The sequence below is a fragment of the Struthio camelus genome, chromosome 4 (genome assembly GCF_040807025.1).
Source record: "Struthio camelus isolate bStrCam1 chromosome 4, bStrCam1.hap1, whole genome shotgun sequence".
Classification (NCBI taxonomy): domain Eukaryota; kingdom Metazoa; phylum Chordata; class Aves; order Struthioniformes; family Struthionidae; genus Struthio; species Struthio camelus.
The window spans coordinates 72,636,491-72,655,860 of NC_090945.1; the positions used below are offsets into that span (position 1 = coordinate 72,636,491).

The 19,370-nt window shown below is 38.1% G+C and overlaps 1 protein-coding gene across 1 annotated transcript; it reads right to left on the minus strand.

Moving 5' to 3' along the window:
* Window positions 1–3,498: 3,498 nt before the first annotated feature.
* OTOP1 (otopetrin 1) lies at window positions 3,499–18,893 on the minus strand. Its single transcript, XM_009686299.2, has 6 exons — window positions 18,297–18,893; window positions 12,355–12,491; window positions 9,952–10,010; window positions 8,045–8,175; window positions 4,796–5,742; window positions 3,499–4,407 (listed from the first exon to the last, which is right to left on the minus strand). Exons 1-6 carry the CDS (start codon window positions 18,580–18,582, stop codon window positions 4,237–4,239), a joined length of 1,731 nt encoding a protein of 576 aa, XP_009684594.2. The 5' UTR covers window positions 18,583–18,893; the 3' UTR covers window positions 3,499–4,236.
* Between the last annotated feature and the right edge of the window lie 477 nt (window positions 18,894–19,370).

Sequence of the window (19,370 nt, forward strand, 5' to 3'; positions counted from 1 at the left end):
TAAACTCTACTCAGCCTGAGAAGGATTGAGCTCATATTCCCCTCAGCCTAGGGGTATGGTTCCTGCTCCGGGGGGGTTGCTTTTATGAGGTTTATATTTTGGTCTAGTTCTGCTTTAATGTAAAGTGCAGACATATTTGAACAAGCTGGATCTGGAGCCCCCGCTCTGCGCTGCTGTCTGTCCTGCCCCACAAACCTCACACGCCTGGTTGCACAGGCTTCTCTGCACCAGGAGAAGGGATGGAGATTGCCTTCACTCAGAAATTTTTGTGGCCTGCAGGTTCCACATTTGATGAGGATGTGTAATTCCTCTTTCCGAGCAGCGCAGTAACTAGGGTGCTGTGAAAGGCTCACCTGTTGCAGCGGAAGGCCCTGCTGAGGAAGCAGTCTGCAGACTAGCTCCTGAAGGATTTATTACATGCTGCTCAGTGGAAGAGACACTCGTCTTTTTTAAATGAACTGATTATCCTCAGAAGGATCTTAAATTCCCTACTCAGAAAGGGAAAGAAGCATGTGCTTTAATTACTTGGATAATTTCTCCCTCTGCTGTTCTTTGGGGGTGTCTATCTCTCTGGACTGATCCTGTTCATTAAACCTATAGTCTATGGACTACAAGCATGCCATATGACACAGGAAGGTCTGCGAAATGATCACAAAGTAATTAAAAAGCAAACAAATTCACAGTCAATGCTCCCAGTCATGCAAAAAAAAAGGGGGGATTTAAAATTCCTGGGTAAAGGGAATTCAGTTCTAGAAAGACTCAACCATGACACTTCCACCCTTTTTCAGCTTAGAACGAGGTATCCACAATTTCACTGATACTAAGAAACACTTGGAAAAATCTATTGCCATGCAAAGTTTGACTATTCAGGCAATGCTTGAGGACTGAGGGAATCATATTTCCATCTTAGCAGCCTCTATTTTTATATATATATATCAGTTTAAAAGATACCTAAACATATTATTGGATAAATAAAATGATCTGAGGAGGAAATGAATGAGTAGGATAGTCTAACAGAAGGATATGATGAACTCCAGAGAATAGCTTTCTGATTAAGATTATGCAGCAAAAATTCAGAAAATTTTACAAACCAAGGGTACTTTAGAATTAACTAAAAAAAAAAAACCCTTTAAAAAAATCTCCTTTTAAGTAATAATAAATTGGTCTCAAAGACATTCAGTAAAGATCTCAAAGTTGGCAAACAAGTTTGTACTTCCTAGAGGACAGCAGTCAGATTTCTCCGTTGGGTAAGTCAGCTCTCCAGCCTCCTGCCACATGCTTGAGTGGATACACATGCAGAAACAGGCTAACTTGAAAAAGCTTCCTAAAAGAGTGTTAAAATCCAGATGGTATTCTTTTCTATGTCTGTAATATTTTTAAAAATATGATTTTTAGGTATTGTGGATATATGCTGGAAACACAACAGAAGATGGAAATCTGATGTTTGAGAAAACTCAGCTTTAGCATGGATCAGAGAGCTAGAGGTCACACTAAATTAAACAACTTGGTGATTGTTTCTGGTCAAAAAATCAATGTTTCATAAAAACCTTTCTAAAATCTTCAGAATTTCATGACTAGCCATTGTTTCAAGAGTAGTTATGTCAAGATCTGATTCCGTAAGATATATTGTACTGGGACAAAACAATATTTCTAGGACACATCCTGTCATGACAGACTCTTACACTTCTCAGAACAAAATCTGTTATCTGTTTCCCTGAAATAGAGCCATTTGAGTCAACAGGGTTTCATCAGTTCAGCCCAGAACAGAATTTGCACATCAGCATGTTTACAGCTTTTGCTCACTATCAAAATGGTTCTCTAATTCACTTTTCTGAATAAACTTCACTTTTAACACTCAAAATCAATTTAATATTGTGGAAAAATGAGATTATTTCAATAGTAATATTGAGAAACAAGGCTAGGTAATTGTAAATGGTATAACAAAATAATGCTACTTATTTGCAAAATTTCCGAATGCGTGATAAGCGTATAATTGTTTGCAACAGAGCAAATGGATTGGTTTGTTTTGCTGGGCTCCTCGCCACAGGGATTAAGTAGTTCTGCTTTGGTTGAACATGAATGCTGTCAATCAGCTAAATATCACCAGTTCCAGCTGAAGAATGACATGGGGCCCATACCAGAATAAGAAATTAAGAAGAAATAGGTTTTTTCTAGCCATCTTTATGAATGCTTAAAAGAGGAAGTAGAATTTGTGGGCTTACCTAGTGAAATGAATTTTTCTCTGGTACCAGACGTAGCTAGAGGGTTGATCCAATCATTGATTTAGAAGGAAAAATAAAGCTTTAGTTGATGATCTCGAGATCTGATGATCTCCTTTTTACTTATAATAAAATCAGTGTCAGAGACAACTAAGTGAAGTGGTTAGAGCTGATATTTTTACGGAAGATAAGGCTAATGTGTTTAAGGGAAAAGACAGAAAAGGTTATTCTCTCGAATGAATGTAAAAACTGATAGACACAGGATTAAAAAGCATGACAAGCAGCAGGAGAGAAAGGCAGAGATTACAGGATTGTGATCAGGTGGTGACTCTTCAAAAAAAACCTCAAAATCTAGCAATTGAAATCACTTTGCAGGATCATCGGAGTTCTCCTGGTTAATCTAATTCAGACTCCAGCTGAGACCACAGATGAAAGTTGCTTTACCTGATCCGGGTTTTGCAACAGGCAAGGCAGGTAGCAAAAAATTCCAAAGTAGCTTATAGCCATACGTACCACAAAATAAAACCAAAAATTAATTGTGATGTGAAGCACCTACTAGAAGTAATAAATTTGTAGAATGATCTGTGTTTGCCATCTAGTGGTAGAAAGCCAAAATTGTTGTTTTGATCGTGAGAGCTGACAAACCAGTTGTAATTTTTCCTTAATCCTCCTGTCTCAGAAGTGGATCTCTCCCACGCAGAAATATGACTGCTTCTGCACATGTGCTGGTGACCTCTGTGGTTATAAGTGTAACCGGCCTTTTAAGAGCTAGGGGCAAAAATGTTGCAGGCCCTTGGACCATCAGATCCAGGATTACCTTATTAGTGAGTTAGCACCAATAATGGGAAGGTTATCCGATAAATACCTATGGCCAACGCGTTGCTCCAATTTAGCATCCTGTCCTGGTTACTGCCCGAGACCATTGCTCCAGTCGTATCATCTTTTAGGTCCCGCTCATAAGAACTTTTCCGGCGCCTAACTTTTCAGTGTTTGGTGAGAATTCAGACAACTGTTCCATCAGTTTGTAAAGCATGCTTGTAAAACCCTCAGCCAAGGCCCTCTGCATTTCTACAGGCATCAGCTATGCTTTACAACATCCCCGTATGAATACTTATGATTAGCTTCAAGCCAAGGGACTAGAGTACAAAGAGGTTAGCAGCTCATAAAAAATTACACTGGGAATCCATACCATTTTGACAATACAATATACGCAGCTAAACATAAGCTACAAGACTGTTTTCTCTCATAAAAAGTTTCAAGGATTTGTGAATAAAGCGTTCAGTAAAAGAATTAACTTTATTTCTCACTTATGTCACATAGTAAATACAAGACAAGGAGGATGCGTTAATAAAAATACATTTCACCAGAAGAAATTATATACAGTATATCTAAACTTCCATGTTATTTATTTGTATTTCATGGTATATAGTTAAAAAATAATAATTATATATTGCTTTTCTAACAATAATCAGAAAGTTTAATAATTCCCATACGTCAAATAAAAAGAAAATCTTTCCAGGTTTTACTATAAAAACCTAGCTAAGAATTAGAATTAAGAGTTGGAATTTTCAGAGTGCCTGTGTGGATTTAGGAGCATCACTCTGTTTAGGAGTCCCTGGTATTTGCCCTCCTAAATCACAGATTTTTTAAACCACTTTCACAGACCAGAGTGAAAGAAAATAAAGCAATACAAGTTACATAGAGGACAAATCCCAATGACGAAGACAAAGATTAAGGAGACTTGAATTAACTTTACTATGTAGAGTTAACACTAGTATGATATTGAAAAGTCTGTCTAGACAATAATACCAGATATATAACAAAGTGTGTGGAGGGAGGGAAAATAAAAAATATTACATGCTATTAGCTACGGTCCCTTCTTTTAAAAAATATTTATTGAACCTTCTATGTATTGAGCAGCTGTTGCTATGTTCACTCTTTCATTCATCCACTCATTCATCTGTTATTTATGTAATTAATTATTCAATCAATTGTTCCCTGAAGGACCGTATATGATCTACGTTTTACAATTGACTTCAAAGAGCGAGGCAGCTGAATGCATTCGATAGAAAATAGAAAAAGGCATTGCAAGGTTCACAACAATTATCCAAGGTTCAAAGCCAAAAACTATTTCTTCTAGTCCATTGTCATATTCTGGGCGGCAACCAAATGCCGGTGGTATCCAAAGCTGCAAGGAAAGAACGCAATGCCAATATTAATCATCAGCAATATGAATGACTAGCCCACAATGACTGTGACCCACTGAACTATAATTTGGTTTCAAAAATCTCTAACTAAACCCTCCCTGTTGTTACTGGGGCATGCTGATGGAAGAGGATTTCACCTTCCACTGCTGATGTACTTTTTGTGCTGTGACTAAAAAGAGTTTAGTCTGCAGGATCTATTCCATGTTTAAACAAACTTTGTTCCCCAAAGGCACATAGACTTATTCTTCCAGAAGAAATAAAGTTTACTTGCTGTAAACTATAAATTATGTACTTTAATATATTTATCAGGCTTGAAAGGTTGGGAAGCTTTTGGATATTAACTTGTGAGCTATAGTCAAAACTCCTTACCGAAAGATTGCACAAGAATAAAAAAGCTGCAATGTTCTTCAGAATCCTTCTCTTGTTGTTAGTAACTGAGTTTCTGCTACAAAATGAGAAATCTGGGGCTGAATGAATGGCTGAACAATCAGCCTGACTTGCTGCTTCTTTGGCACCACCTCCGCCACCGTTTTCTCTCACGCAGATACTGCTGTTAAGCAAGTACGGCAGCTCTCCATTGTCACGAGTGGCTCTTCCATTGTAAATCTCTTTGTATGAGGGGGTAAGTGACAAAGTGCTCCCCCTAGATACAGTCACTATTCGAAGAGTTTTAATATCCTCATTCACCTTTTCCTGTTCGCGATGTATGGATTCAATGATGAAGAGGTTCTGAATGTATTTCTCAATAATAACCAGGATGGAATAAGGCAGATTGTACCATGTATAGTTTGGATGAGCTTGGGCACAGATAATCGCTAGGATCGAACCCCATGAGAGGAGCCAGGATCCTGCAGCTGTGCCAACCAGCAGCTCTGCGTCAAGTTTTCTAGCAGGATTTTTTGAGTTATCCAGTGATCTATCTTCCAGTCTGTGAATTAGAAGGGCGACAATTCCAGCTGTGCACATGAGAGCCAATACAGAGATAGCATGCAAGTAAAACATAGTAAGTGCTAACTCACTTTTGATTTTTGAACGTCCAATCTGAATTAAATACACAACAACTTTGGCTATTGTGCTAATTAATACAATTAGTCCAAAAATCATTCCAACAGTTATGCCATGGAATTTGAATGGGGTTTTCTGTTGCTGATGGTGTTCTACTTTGCGTCCAATATTCTTCCACAGGACATAGAGCATCGTGGATGCTAGAATATGGTACTCTATATTAAAGGGATATAGGTAATATATTCCTTGAGAAAATATTGAACAAAGAGTTGTTGTTGTACAATTGCATTGAGGTGCGTGATCATCTAAAACTAAAGGAGAGGGAGAGGTTAGATGCTGTGCATGGTAAGGAGCTCTTGTTTAAACAATAAAACATGAGAGAGAAAATTTATGTAAAACACATCATACTGTTCAGTTAGCCACAAAAAAAGGCTCACATCATTTAAATTATTAACCTGATACAAGCTTTTGCGTGTTCGCTGAAGTATGATCTCTAACTTCACTACTCAGCTGCTTAGCAGTAATCCTAAACGTTGTGCTAAAGTAGACATTCTCATAAACTTCCCTCTTGGTAACAGTACTTTTTAATAATATGAACTTAGAGTCTTCAGCCATTTGGCTTAGAAGTCCCTTACAGAAGCCTAAGGAATTCTACTTACGAGTTGGATAAAGAACAGAAACCTAAAAAGATAAGGGCTCATTTCACCTGTCATTTTGATCAGTTATTTACACTACTGCATTTCTAATAAACACAACACTTCATTAAAAAGCTGCATATGTGTAGGTAACAGGTATAGTCAACCACAGATAATTGTACTTAATGTCCCACCATAGTTTTAAGGTTAAAAAAAAAAAAAAAACCCAACTTTTTCCTTTGAGAGAAACCTATGAAATCATTCTCTTTCTGCTGTGCGATTGCTTGCATTGCAAACCCCTAAAACAGCTCAAAGAAACAATTGCACTAATGTGTACAATAAATATATTCAACATATATTTATAACATAATCAAAACATTTAAGAAATCAGAAATTTCCACAGTGCCAGAAAAAGATACTCACTGTCACACTGTGTTTATTGATAAATATATAAACCTACGTGCTCAAGAGTATATTTTCAGGCAGCCCAGAGCTGATCTTACATTTGTGCTTGTAACTTTTTATTTTCTTTTATTTCTTTTTTATGAGAGGAGAGGAGAAAACTGCTATTGTTTCATTGTAAGCGGACACTGTTTAGAGACGGAAAAAAATGCTTTTGCAGTGGATTGCATGTTCATGCCAAACTTGTCTTGTGGTTGCCTACTTCACTCCCCTTGTTTCAAAAGCTATTTCTGACTATTTACCGATGTGTAACAATTCTGGTAGCAGAACATTAGGAAACAATATAGGGAAACACTGCTTCCACTTATCAAGTAAAAATACCAAGAAGAGCCAATAACCTGTGACTTTCCTGCTCTCTGCTAATGCTCCATCATTAGGGAACCTTTGAACTATCAATGCAGCTACTTGATTAGCAATAGAAATTAGATAGTACTAGCAGTACTGCTGTATGTCTAAAGGATAGAACTTGCAAAGAGATGAAAAAATGTGGGCATAATTTTAGATACAGTTATACTAAAAACACTCCTTATAATATTAAACAGATTTTAAAATTAATTTCTTACTTACATGTGAACTTCTGTGGGAATGACAGAAAATTCCTAAAATTTTTTAATTAATTTAGACTAGAAGCAGGCAAAAAAGAAATTGGTTCAGCATTTGGCTTTATAGAGCAAAACAAGGAGTTGTTAGGATACAGGCACTATTGGATTCACTGGATGGGAAAATGTTCGTTTTCCCCTTCAAAATCTCCTTTTTCCCTTCTGAACATAGTCAAAATCCAGTCAGCTGTACAGAACATTTTACAGATGGGAAGAAATTGATAGCTGCTCAGAGATTTTATTTCTTATTTTAAACCTAAGAACTTTTCACTCCCCTATGCTTCAGTGGCATTTGAAAGTAGAAGGCATCCGCAGTAGTTATGGTCAATGTTTGTTGAGACTTGGATCGTCTTACCAAAAGAGGAGATTGTTCATGATAATAGAAGAATCTCCCAGAGCAAAATCTGGCTCCTGCAAAGCAGCACTATTGCATAATCTTTATCTTTGTGAGCTGTTCCACTGAATTCCCTGAGCCTACACACCATATGTAACCACTCTCATAGGAGGGATTTGCAGGATTATCCACGTCTGCTTTTTACAAATGACTTTCCAAATATTAAACGCTGTTTTAAAAACTGCTTTGTTCAATTTACTTCTATGATTTATTAATAAAGGGGTTCTTTAGTAATGTTATTCCTCAGAATAATTGTTTTTTTTCAAACTGTTTGGAACTTCTGGCATTTATTGTCATTCTAGACCTCATCCACAGGGCAGATGAGTAAAGAGAAAACCGCAGCTTGGATCACAAGCATGATAATGATAATGTTCATATGTCATTTCAGTTATGCTATGAACCTGATCATTTTCCCAGGAGTGACTCTGCAGCACATACCCAGTTCTATCCTACAGTGATACAGTATTTTGTATGACAGTGTGATTTAGCGGAAATTCCAAAATGTATCGACCTTTTAGCTTACCTATTGTTATGTTCCCAAAACCAAGCGTGATTAGTCTTTCCTTATGTTCATTAAGTTGATGTTTTGACTCTGTTAACACTCCATTTGTCCACAGGAGTAAATTTGTGAACACAGAATGGATAACTCCAAACCTAGAAAACAGGTTAGTTATTGAGAGAATCTGCACAGACTATACCTCTACATACATTAAATAAAATGAATTAACTTTCTGTAGACACTGCATGTGACACTATTTAGTTGTTCGTGCAGGAAATCAAACCATAACCCATCTCCCTAAAGATGTTCCACAGGAGAGCAGAATGAATGTTAGACTTCCAGAATATGATAGAAACACAGTGGCTTAATGTGTTAAGCCATATGTAGGATGCTGTTATTATTTGTTATGCTCTCTTATATGATGTTTTTTACTATTTGGGCTGGACAAGCTTCATGTTAATGACAATGGCTAAACAGTCTCAATAGGATTAATTGCTCTGCAAGTCCCATTTCACAGCCTTCTGTGGTACTTCTTCACACACACTGTGATTGGCCTTTCTTTACAGAGATACTGCTGCCTTCCCTAGCTTCTAGCCCATGCATTTCTGTCTCCAGATGAAACCAACAGAGAATTTTATCCCATTCAGACTACTGGGACAGTGAGGCTAGGTCTGCAAGAGTCTTTGAAAATTCAGACGTGGTGAAACAGAAAGGCATCAGAGAAAGTAGTGGGTTAAGGGCTCAAAATCTCTAGTAAAATCCATATAGCAATTGTTCTCAATTGCCTAGCACTCCCTCCCCTTTTGCTTTAGAATGCCATGGTATGTCCTTCCTAGGTACAATCCTTTCACCTCTTACCACTTCTGCCAGACACTATACTCCTGCACCCAAGGTTGAAAATGCTCCTTCACCCAGAAACAGTTCTTTACTACTCCACTGTTTTCAGTGATAGACTTGCAATTAAGTATTTTAAAAATTCTTCTTATAAAGTTTCACCAGCTTACGTTGCAAGCCTTCTGTGATCATTCTCCTCACTGGCATTCTCAATGGCATAAGGCTTAATCATTTACCCAAGAGAGCTGAAGAAAAGGTAATCTTCCCCAGACCTGAGATTTCTGAGTATGTTTTGTTTTCTAACTTCCTACAGAAACTGGTCAGCTCATTTCCCATTGGTAATTTGAGATGAATATTTTAAAAGTTACCATATTTGTTTACATTTTATGTACACATAGATTAATATGCATTAATCCATATTCTCACAAAACAAAAGATACATGGGAGCTGGCTCTGCTACCTCAAAGACTAGTCTGCAGTTTTATAACAAATGTATGTATTCAGTTGTTTCAGATGAATGGGACACATCAGTTACACTGCAAGAACCAAGATCTGGTGTCAGAAATGTGCACGACCCTTATTGATTTCAGTACGCAGGATACCACCAAGGGGGGGTGTGTTCCCCACATCTTGTTCCAAAAGGTGCTTTCCATAAAGATCAATAGAAAATACATCAGATATGTTGCACTAACTGCAGGTGGCTGCTGCACATTCCCTTTCTGTACCTAAATAAAGACAACATAATACAGTACATAGTCCTAAGACACATACAAGATGCTTCCTTCCTCTGAAAAAAGCATGTAGCTCTATGGTATCATACATTGTCCATTTCCCTATCTCATGATAAAAATATATCTATTCTATGACTATTGTATATTACAGAATATAAACACAGTTTACATAAAAAAATAATTCACACTAATGATTATCCTCTCACTTGGGTAAACGGAGCTAGTTTTCATTTATATTAAAACAAAGAAAGAGGAGAATCAAACTCTAAGTTTTCCATGTCCTTCATACAGTAAAACTGGAGGTGTTAAAGCTGTGTGCAGACCTGCACCTACTAGCATTCCAGATGAGGATCAGGTCCACTTTACCTTTCAAGCGTTTTGAAAGACTGGATAACATCCTTTGCATGACACCAAAGAAAGTACACCTAAATGAAAGGAATTCAAAGAAATGTCATTGCACTAATGAGTATGTACGACACTCAAAAATGAAAGTGTATCCTATTTGTATATTTACTAAATAAATATAATTCTAAGCAGAAAGAGAGATCAGTGAAAGGATTCCAGACTTTATTAATAAACCATTAGTAAAATGGACATCCAGGAAGCAAGAGGAAAGGTTGTTTTATCAATCTGAGAGACAACCACATTATGAACAAATGAAGTAGCACTCAAGTACAGTGCAGACAGCTCAAGCTGGAGAATAAAAGAGGGAGATGCAACAATTCTGAGTTAGCAAGCAGAGAGGAAAAGAAGCATTAAACATGGGAATCTCTGTTTGTGGGAGGATAATGAAAACTGGATGAAAAATGGGAAGAGAAAAGTTAATAAGGCAAAGAAATAGCAACATAAAGTCCTGTTTTTGCTCACAGAACATTCATTGCCTCAGAGACACTTCTGTGTGTGAAATAGCGTAACACAAGGCTGCCTCGGAAAGGTGGAGCTCAGAGGCAGATAAGTACTTGTTCACTCTTTATATAGTTGCAGAATATTTATATTTATTAATTGATTGGCAAGCGTTAGGAGGCTTGATTAGATTAAAGTACAACAGAACCTAACACAAATTCTGGAGAAAACTCATCCTTAGCTTTTCACATAACACAGGTAATTAGGAATGCTCTCTGCTGTAATTTCATCCTGAGTTTTAAGGACATGAGAGGTTTGTCATGGATAAGAGATCTCTGGTAAATGACTTTTTTTTCCCTTTTATTTAAGTGATCCGACTAATTCTACATTACCTTATTTTAAGCTAAGTAAATGATCAATTTAGCAGTATTAGGTGATGTAAAGTTAAAATTAGAGTTCTTATTCCCTTTGTTCCACTCTGTTATGTGTTTCTTCCACACTCCAGTTCATGGTAGATGGGAACTTGCCAGCTCAGGGCCACTGGATATAATGAAGAATACTACATGTAGATCAACAGGAAAATAGGTTTAATTTTTTATTTGTTTTTGACAGGTAAAGCAAAGAAGCTGCTAGACACAGAGACTGAATATTACAAGCACATGAAATTATGACCACTTCGATTTCAGGCAAACCAGAATTTCACCCTCAGAGAGCAACATAAAAGAGGTCAGAGTTGCGACTGAAATTGTGTTGCAGAAAATAGAAACATCTATTTTTTTTAAGCTCACTTAGGTGTAACAAAAAATGCTAGAAAAGTCTTTCTTTTCTACTCTATTCTGGTACTTAAACTATGCTCATCACCACGTTACTTAATCACTTTGGAACATGGATAGTGGACCTGGGTATAACCGAGTATCTTAGTCTGGTGACTTTTTCTTTCCCTCTTTGCTACAAATCTGCTGATAGGGGCTCAGAGAAATTCTAGTTTTGGACTCTCCTGATAAGAAAGACAATATTAATACAAATCTTCTCCTAACCACAGGATGTATGTGCCTCTTGCAATTATTAACAATTCTCAGTATCTCCATTTTCACACAGACTGTCTCACAATCTGGAAGATGAACTGGAAACCAGTATTCAAAATATAGAAAACTATTACAAACTGGCCAGTTTCTTTTTACTCTATCATGTAATGACAAAAGAAGGATTTACAAGGATCTACAAAGAACAGACAACTTAGGCTTCAAATGAAAGAAAGGGTAACATTTATTCTTGCAACAAATAATCAACCATGGAATATCACAACACAATACTGAGCCACAGTCTTAACATTTAAAAGCTACTGGAATATTTTACAGGAGTTATTGACTACACTTACTCCTGCGCAGGCTTGGATATGCATAATCAAATGCTTCTAGAAGGAAAATCCTTGTTCATTTGTTATAGGAAAGATGTGCAAGAGATTTTAAAGCCACCTAAATATGTGGCTGCTTTGAAATATCAGGCCTCTACCCCTAGCAACAGTGGGATATCAGGAGAGACAAATTAAACTGAACTTGTGTTCCACATAGAGAAATAAAATAACTGTCTTCAACCAAGCTGTTGATTTCACATAGAAAATTGTGAAAGTTTTATACGTAGCTTCAAAAAAAAAAAAAGTAATTTCAAGTATAAGACAACTTTTGATCCTTTTTTTTAACCCATGCAAGTTTTACATATACACCTACATGCTGAGTAATTACTGAATTGCCAGACTTGAATTTGAACATAGAAAGGATAAACATGCACAAGAATTTAGCGCTCAAAACTACCCTGTAATATGCTTAGAAATTACATGAACATAAAAATCACAGACGATGAAAAGATAAAAGATATTTTCAGTAAGAAATATAGACAGACCATAAAACTGCATGCAGTGGCTTTTACCTGTAAGATAGTATGCGCTGCATGTGTAACAGGAAAAATTCCTTCAGCTGCTGATAAACAGTTTGAAAAATCAACGTAATATCCAATTTTAAAAGAGTCCAGAATTAAAGTAATCACTGCAAATAGTGTAATGCCACCTACAAATGAAAAAGATATTAGAAAACATTAATGTACAGTTACAGTGTCTCTAGACAATCTGTCGCGATATGATAAAATCCTGTTTAGGGAAACAAAACTAGATCAATGCTCATAACGGCAACTGACTCGATGGTCAGCAACGTCAGTAAGTCCTTGCTCTAATTCGTGAAAGACTCTACCCAATATATTAGTAAAGCTCTTAAACTTCCGTGCCCAGCACAGATGTATAGAGGGGCCAATGCAGTAACGGCCAAGGATCTGAAGGTACTCAGCACCCTGCAGACAGCACTCAGCACCTCCCTCTCAAGTAACTGTAGCACTGAAGCAGTTACACAGTGCATGAATTAATGCTCTATACAGCCACACGGCAAACTACACCATTCAAGAGAGCTGAACAATAATGTTACAGTCTCCTGGCCCAAGAGCTCTACGGCGGGCAGTAACACAATCACTTGGTATGCCATCTCCATTGTTCAGGCAGCTACCCTGCACGTCAGGGACCACAACCATAATGAGATGTATGGCTTGTTATCCTGGAAAGGAATCAAAGATTTTAGATTTTGTTTCAGCATCTATTATTTTAACCGAAAGAAATTCCTGATAGCTTTGTCCAAATATTTTCTTCATACTTCGAAGGACTTTCAAAATACACGTTTCATCTTGTTTAATATAATTACAACCTTTTCCTTTCAGAAATGAAAATGTTAAAAGCTCACTCTGGAAAGCTATGTGATGAGATAATGTATGTTATTAATTATTAGTTTTGTACCAATATGACTAAGCACAACTGGCAATGCAATTACTGAGCCAAACTTTTCATTTGCTTGGGATTTTTTTCTCTAGACTTTTATTCAGAGAAGTTTCCACTGGATTTGACTTGGGCTTTTTTGAACTAAGATGAACCTTAAGATTTAGATCAGCATGAACAACTTCATCCTTCTTTGTAATTTCTCACAGAATAAATAACATCACTAGAGTTGACTTTGATGAATACTTTTTTCTTATAAGGGACTACATCCTGACTTTCTTATAAGCACCACATCCTCCACTTAACTTGTATTAACCTGTGTAATAACGTAATTATTAACAAATGTATTATTAAACTCGCATCAATAAAAATTAATCAAATATAATTAACAAAAACACAATGTATTTTGCATTGCTTGGAATCATCTTGTATATCACCCACTAACACAGCCATCTTTGGTTTATATTACCATACAAACAAGAAATCAGCTCAGAATCTGTAAAAATATATTAAAACCACTTTGGCAGAGGTTATTTTTAAAATACATGGTTCATTCATTTCATTGGTCCTTCACCACATTAAACAAAAACAGACTTCAGAATAGAGTTTAGTGACACGGATATAAGTTCAAGTAGGATTCTGTTTTTCTGTTTTATAGACAATCTTCATAATAAAACCAGTAACAAATTATTTATGGAATGTAATTTCTACTAAGAGACAGTTTGCCTCCCCCACGATTTTTGCTTTCGTATTTCAAAAATCGAAGAACTCAACTCTGCAGGTCATGCAAGCGTATAATTCTGTATATTTTTATTTTTACTTATTATGTCAGTTAATTTCTTAATATGTCATACAGGACTGGATCCTATATTTAAATAGATGTATCGTATTCATTATATACTAAAGTAAATGGCATCACAACATGAAAAACTCTAAGTTACTTTTGAAATCAAACCATGTTTCCTCCCTTATTTAAAGAACTGAAATTTTTCTAAAGGGAATGAGAATTGTTAATCTTATTGAAATAACTTTACCTGATCTAATTGGACCTGCTTTGGGCAGGGTGTTGGGCTAATGGCCTCCAGAGGTACCTCGTGACCTAAATTATTATCTGATTATATGATGAAGTATAATTCACACGTTATTTTAAAAGAATGCAGAAAACTACCAGTCCATTTCACTATTTATCTGAAAGATGACAATTTAAACTTAGGGACTTTTGCATATAATAATTGCTTCAATAAGAGGGCAAATGTTATCTTCTGAAGCAAAAAGATTATAAAAATCTTGGACAGTTATTCTCCAGTAAATTGTTATGCTTATGTTGACTTTATAGAGTGTGTAAGAAAGTCATTTAATTCCTCAGTCCTGACCCCAGTAAGGTAATTTCTCAGGGAATTCGTGGTGCAGGATCAAACTCTGAGGAACTGCTTTAGCGAAGTAGCAATGTCAGAACAAAACTAGAGGAAAATGTATTTTATAATACAAAAGTTTTGAGTCCTAAGATCCAGTTCTATAACCTTTCTTTCATTGCCAATCAAAGTAGCTCAGCAGGAAGAGGTTCACAAGGCACTTATTAAGGAGAAAAGGGAATGGGAAGGGAAAAGGGAAGGGAATGAAAATAAATCAGCTTTAATAAACCACAAAAATAAAAATCAAATGTTGATTACTGATCTGTCTCCCGCATTATATATGCACCTTGTGTTTACAGGGACCACCTGAATTATAGTTCCACTCTGCCTTGGTTGCATCACAAGGTCATGGATTTGGATTGTAGAGTTCTACTAGTTTAACACCAGTGCCCAACAGACCACTGAGAAAAAAACAAAACAAAACAAAACACAAAGTTTATTTCACATAGAAGTATTCTGATTTATGCCTTAGTATTTCTCCTCATGTTTCTTTTATATATATGAGAGATTTGGCAGGTCCAAATCTGTCCCACTGAAATCAGTAGTTTTGCCTCTGTCCTACAGGGATCAGAAGATTTTATGAGTTGTTTCTTTTAATGTTTGATTATTTGATTTACTCCAGCGACCATAGACATTGCTACCCGTCATTCAGGTGACCACATGGTAAGTATGTACCACGTGCCCCGCACGCATATTTTAGGAGCTTCAAAGGGGAATGACTGTACTAATTTGATCAGTCAAAAAATCAAAGCACGACTGTAATGATCACACATACAGTATGCCAGTGGTTCACATATTAACTTTTCATGGTGGAAGCTTCCATATTATATACTTCTTATACTAAATACTTGATATATACTGGTATTTATAAGTGATAAAGTTAATTCCACTGTCACATTATTTCTATTTGAAAGTTACAGAAATACGTAATGATGGCTATTGAAGATTGCATTATTAAAGATTGGGATTCTTTTCAAATGTTCATTGAAATCAGTGTATGTTAGCAGATCAAGAATAGGATTTTCAGTATTGTTCAGTGCTTGCTTAATTCTTTCTGCTAACTGTTGAGAAGAATGAAGCCATTACGATACAGTTATGAAAATGCCACTCTAAACTTATAGTATCTTTTGGGCTTAAATAATAGACAATTTAATGCAAGTAGGAAAAAGATAAAAGTTGGAGTCTGCCAAGAACTTTGTAAGTTGACCTGCTGTCTATGCTTTAAACACAAGTTGTGCTGCTGGAGGAATGTAATGCTCGTAGAGCTTTTCTTTACAGGGGAACATTCAGGAATAACGTTTGGAATAACTCAAGGAAAGGAGTCCACCTCTATGTTTTCCTAAGTTTCCCGGTAATTATTTGGGTCATATTTACTGTCTCCGAGCAAAGACAAAGCACTTTGCTGAAACTCTTCCCATGTTAAGACTATAAGAGGTGTTCTTGGTCTACCACACAAGCTGGAAGAGAACTGTGATCTAGGGTCACACTCTCAGTATTTTAGGTGCAAAAAGGTTGAAGGAAGCCTTTGTGTGAGCAATTTTTGTAAATTCGCCATTTGTCCTTCTAGCTTTGTTAACTATACGCAAGGACCCAGTTATAAGATCTTTTGACTAAGTAACTCTTTTCAATATCTATTGTAGCAAAATGTTGCAAGTAATCAGCTATCATGAAAACACACTGAGCATATGTTTGTATTTTATACTCATTAATCCATGGATATTTTTTCTAACAACGAGAGCAAAGAGACATTCTTCAAAAGTAGCTGATAGAGATACTCAAAAATTGCAAAGAACATCTTGTGGAAAGGCTTGATGAAAGGTTTTCTGCAGGCTTGATGACTGTTCTTCCAGATAAAAAAATTTCTATGACAAAACCATTGATACAGAAGAAGGCAAAAGGGATCTTGGCAGAAGAATTACTACCTGAGTTTTTCCTTAACTCGGGTAAGTTTTCTTTTACCAACACAGGATAAAGGAAATAAAGGAGTTTTATAGGCTTGTTGTAACTACAAGAAACTCCAAAGAATAGGAAAACGTAGGAAGATTTCCCCTCAGGGGGAATTTGTTGAATTGCAGCATAGACATCTAAGAGAAGCTGTGGAAACCGCATCACTTGAGAATGTATTACAAAGAGCAAACCTGTCCAGGTAAAAGAAACGGGTATGGTAACCTAGTAGTTCACTCTAGTATCTTATTTCTAAATTTCAGTGACTCCTTATATCCTCTAGGACAAAAAAAAATGCTGTGAAGGCTGTGCCAAAAGAAAAAGGGCAGGGGGTTCTGCTGTACTTACTCTTGTTAAGCAGTATTTATTCCCTGTTTCGAAGAAGAAAGCTACACTCTGAGTAAGAATACTTGGTCCAAAATAGGACCAAACTGAAACTGGCCATAAAGAATTTCAAGGGGATTTATGCCACACAGGCTAACACATATAAAACGCTTGAGAGCTGACTATTTTGATAAACAATGAATTACCAAGGAGACTGATTCAACAGTTGGCCCTGGTATTCCATACCTCAGGAGAGAGTCTACAGACCATGGCTGCATAATGTCAAACATAAAGACTTTCCCTGAGCGACTCATACAGCGTAACTGCTAACAGCTGCAAAGAAAAAGACACACAACCACTGAGACTGAGAACAAACTAAACTTCAACAACACACCTTACTTTTCAAAATAATCAGCCTTTAGATGTTTTGGGAATTTTCATCTGAACTTTTCATCAGCTGCTGCTGTGACAATTTGCTGTTGTGTCACTAGCAGGAACGAACGGTTGTACGTGAGAGTTGTATCATTGCACTCTATTTAACACGCTCACTTTCCAGCCTACCATTTACAGTGGAGAGACTAGAAAAGAGGTAGCTGGTAAAACTGGGCTTGCCTGTTATTCTACAGAGTGTTCATCTGAGTTGTTTCCTTTTCTTGGGACCCAGAAACACAGCATTCCCGTCTATGACTCTGTGATGGGTCCCCCAACCACCTTCACTCAACATACTTTTTTATCTTTACCTCCAACATGCACCTGACTCCACAAAAAGGACCATCACATCCCACCATTACCCTCGCAAACTTGTGGACTTTTCCTACAAGTTAACACTAGCTTTAGCTTCCTTGCTTGGACCGATGTTTTATGTACTCAAACTGCAAACTGCTCTGTCCAGGGACGTTGCCCTCTTCTGTGTAACTCCAGGTGCTTTCACTGTACACATATAAATAGGAATCTCTGATCTACATTGGCATAGAGAGCACTTGAACACCTTTCTGACTAGTGCTAGGCTAAAATAAGTTGCACTACGTTGCTTGGAAAAGAGGGTAATTCCTCCAGGTGAGATGCATGACACCGTCACAATTGCCTCTTCCAAACACTGGATTTTATTTTTCAAGTATAGCCTAGTCTGGTAACAGGGAGTGTAAGGAAGAGAAGGGTCTGGAGGTAATCTCTTTATTATGTTGAGTTTAAGTGTATATTGGAGCGCACTGTCTGTGCACAGGACCACGAACACCTGAAAATCTCATGCCAGGGATGGAGAGGGGTAGTAATGGGGTGGCAGAGGCAGGTGACAGCACAGAGGTTCTTTGCTTCGTGCTCCCAGAGGCTCTGCTGAACAGAGGGCCAGGACCTGTGCACCACCAGCCTGTACTTACACTTCAGCCAGCGGGCTCCGGCGTGCGTGTCCTTGTCGCGGATCAGCCTCCTCTGCGTGCAGCTCCTGCAGAGGTACCACAGCATCCACAGCAGCTGGATGAGCATCAGGGTGATGAGGTAGGAGAGCAGGTGGCTCTTGCTGATGCCCACAGCATGCACAGCCCAGGCGAAGGTAAGCAGCAGCCCAGCCAGGAACAGGTTGATGCCGTACTGGCTGCTGAGGATCTCGGCGTTTTTTTGTGGGTAGCTGCCCGCCACGGAGGGGGAACCGGGGGCTTTCTCCATCTCCCACACCGCCGGCCAGGTGCTGCAGGCAGGCAGCCTCGCTTCCCCTAGGGAGCCCCGAGGCTGTCTACTGGCCCGTCCCCCATCGGCAGCCGGGGGCGGAGCGGGGCTGCCGGCCCTCGCCCTGCCTTCGGCAGCCGCTGCCTGCCGGGCGGGGGCCTCCGAGGGACTGCGGTCCCCGGCCGGCCGCTGGGCTGCAGGAGGGCTGGGAGCGGCCTCAGGGCCAGCAGGCTGCAAAGGGAAGGCTGCTGAGAAAAGGGGTTTGTCTGGGCAATGGGGGGAGGGGAGTCCTACCTCAGGCTCAGCCAACAGCTAGGGTCAAGGTTAGGGTTAACAGATTAATTTATTTAGCAGGAAATGGTCAACTCCCTTTGCAGATGGGGGCAGATGAGCCCTGTAGGACCACCTGGACTGAGGGGCATTGGGCTTACATTTGTGTTGGCTGCAAGGTGTAACAGGTTCTCTAGAAAGGGAGACAGGAAAGAAAAGACTAGCCAATGGCCTGAGACTCACTTGGAGAAAGTAAGGATGGGGGCAGATAGAGCCTGATCCACAGGTCTAACAGTAAATCAAAACCCTCCTTGAGAAATAGTCAAGGGAAACCTGCCCCCACCTTCCCATTTTTTTTAATTGTTTTTATGTGCCAAAGGTGAGTCTTGACAGATCAACAAGTCTACTGCTGCCTTGTTTTCTACTCTGAAATGGTTCTGCAGATAAACAGGATCAAGCTAAATTTCAGGCATAAGGCTCAGTTTTAATAACTTACTTGTTAATGTTAGCATTTAAAC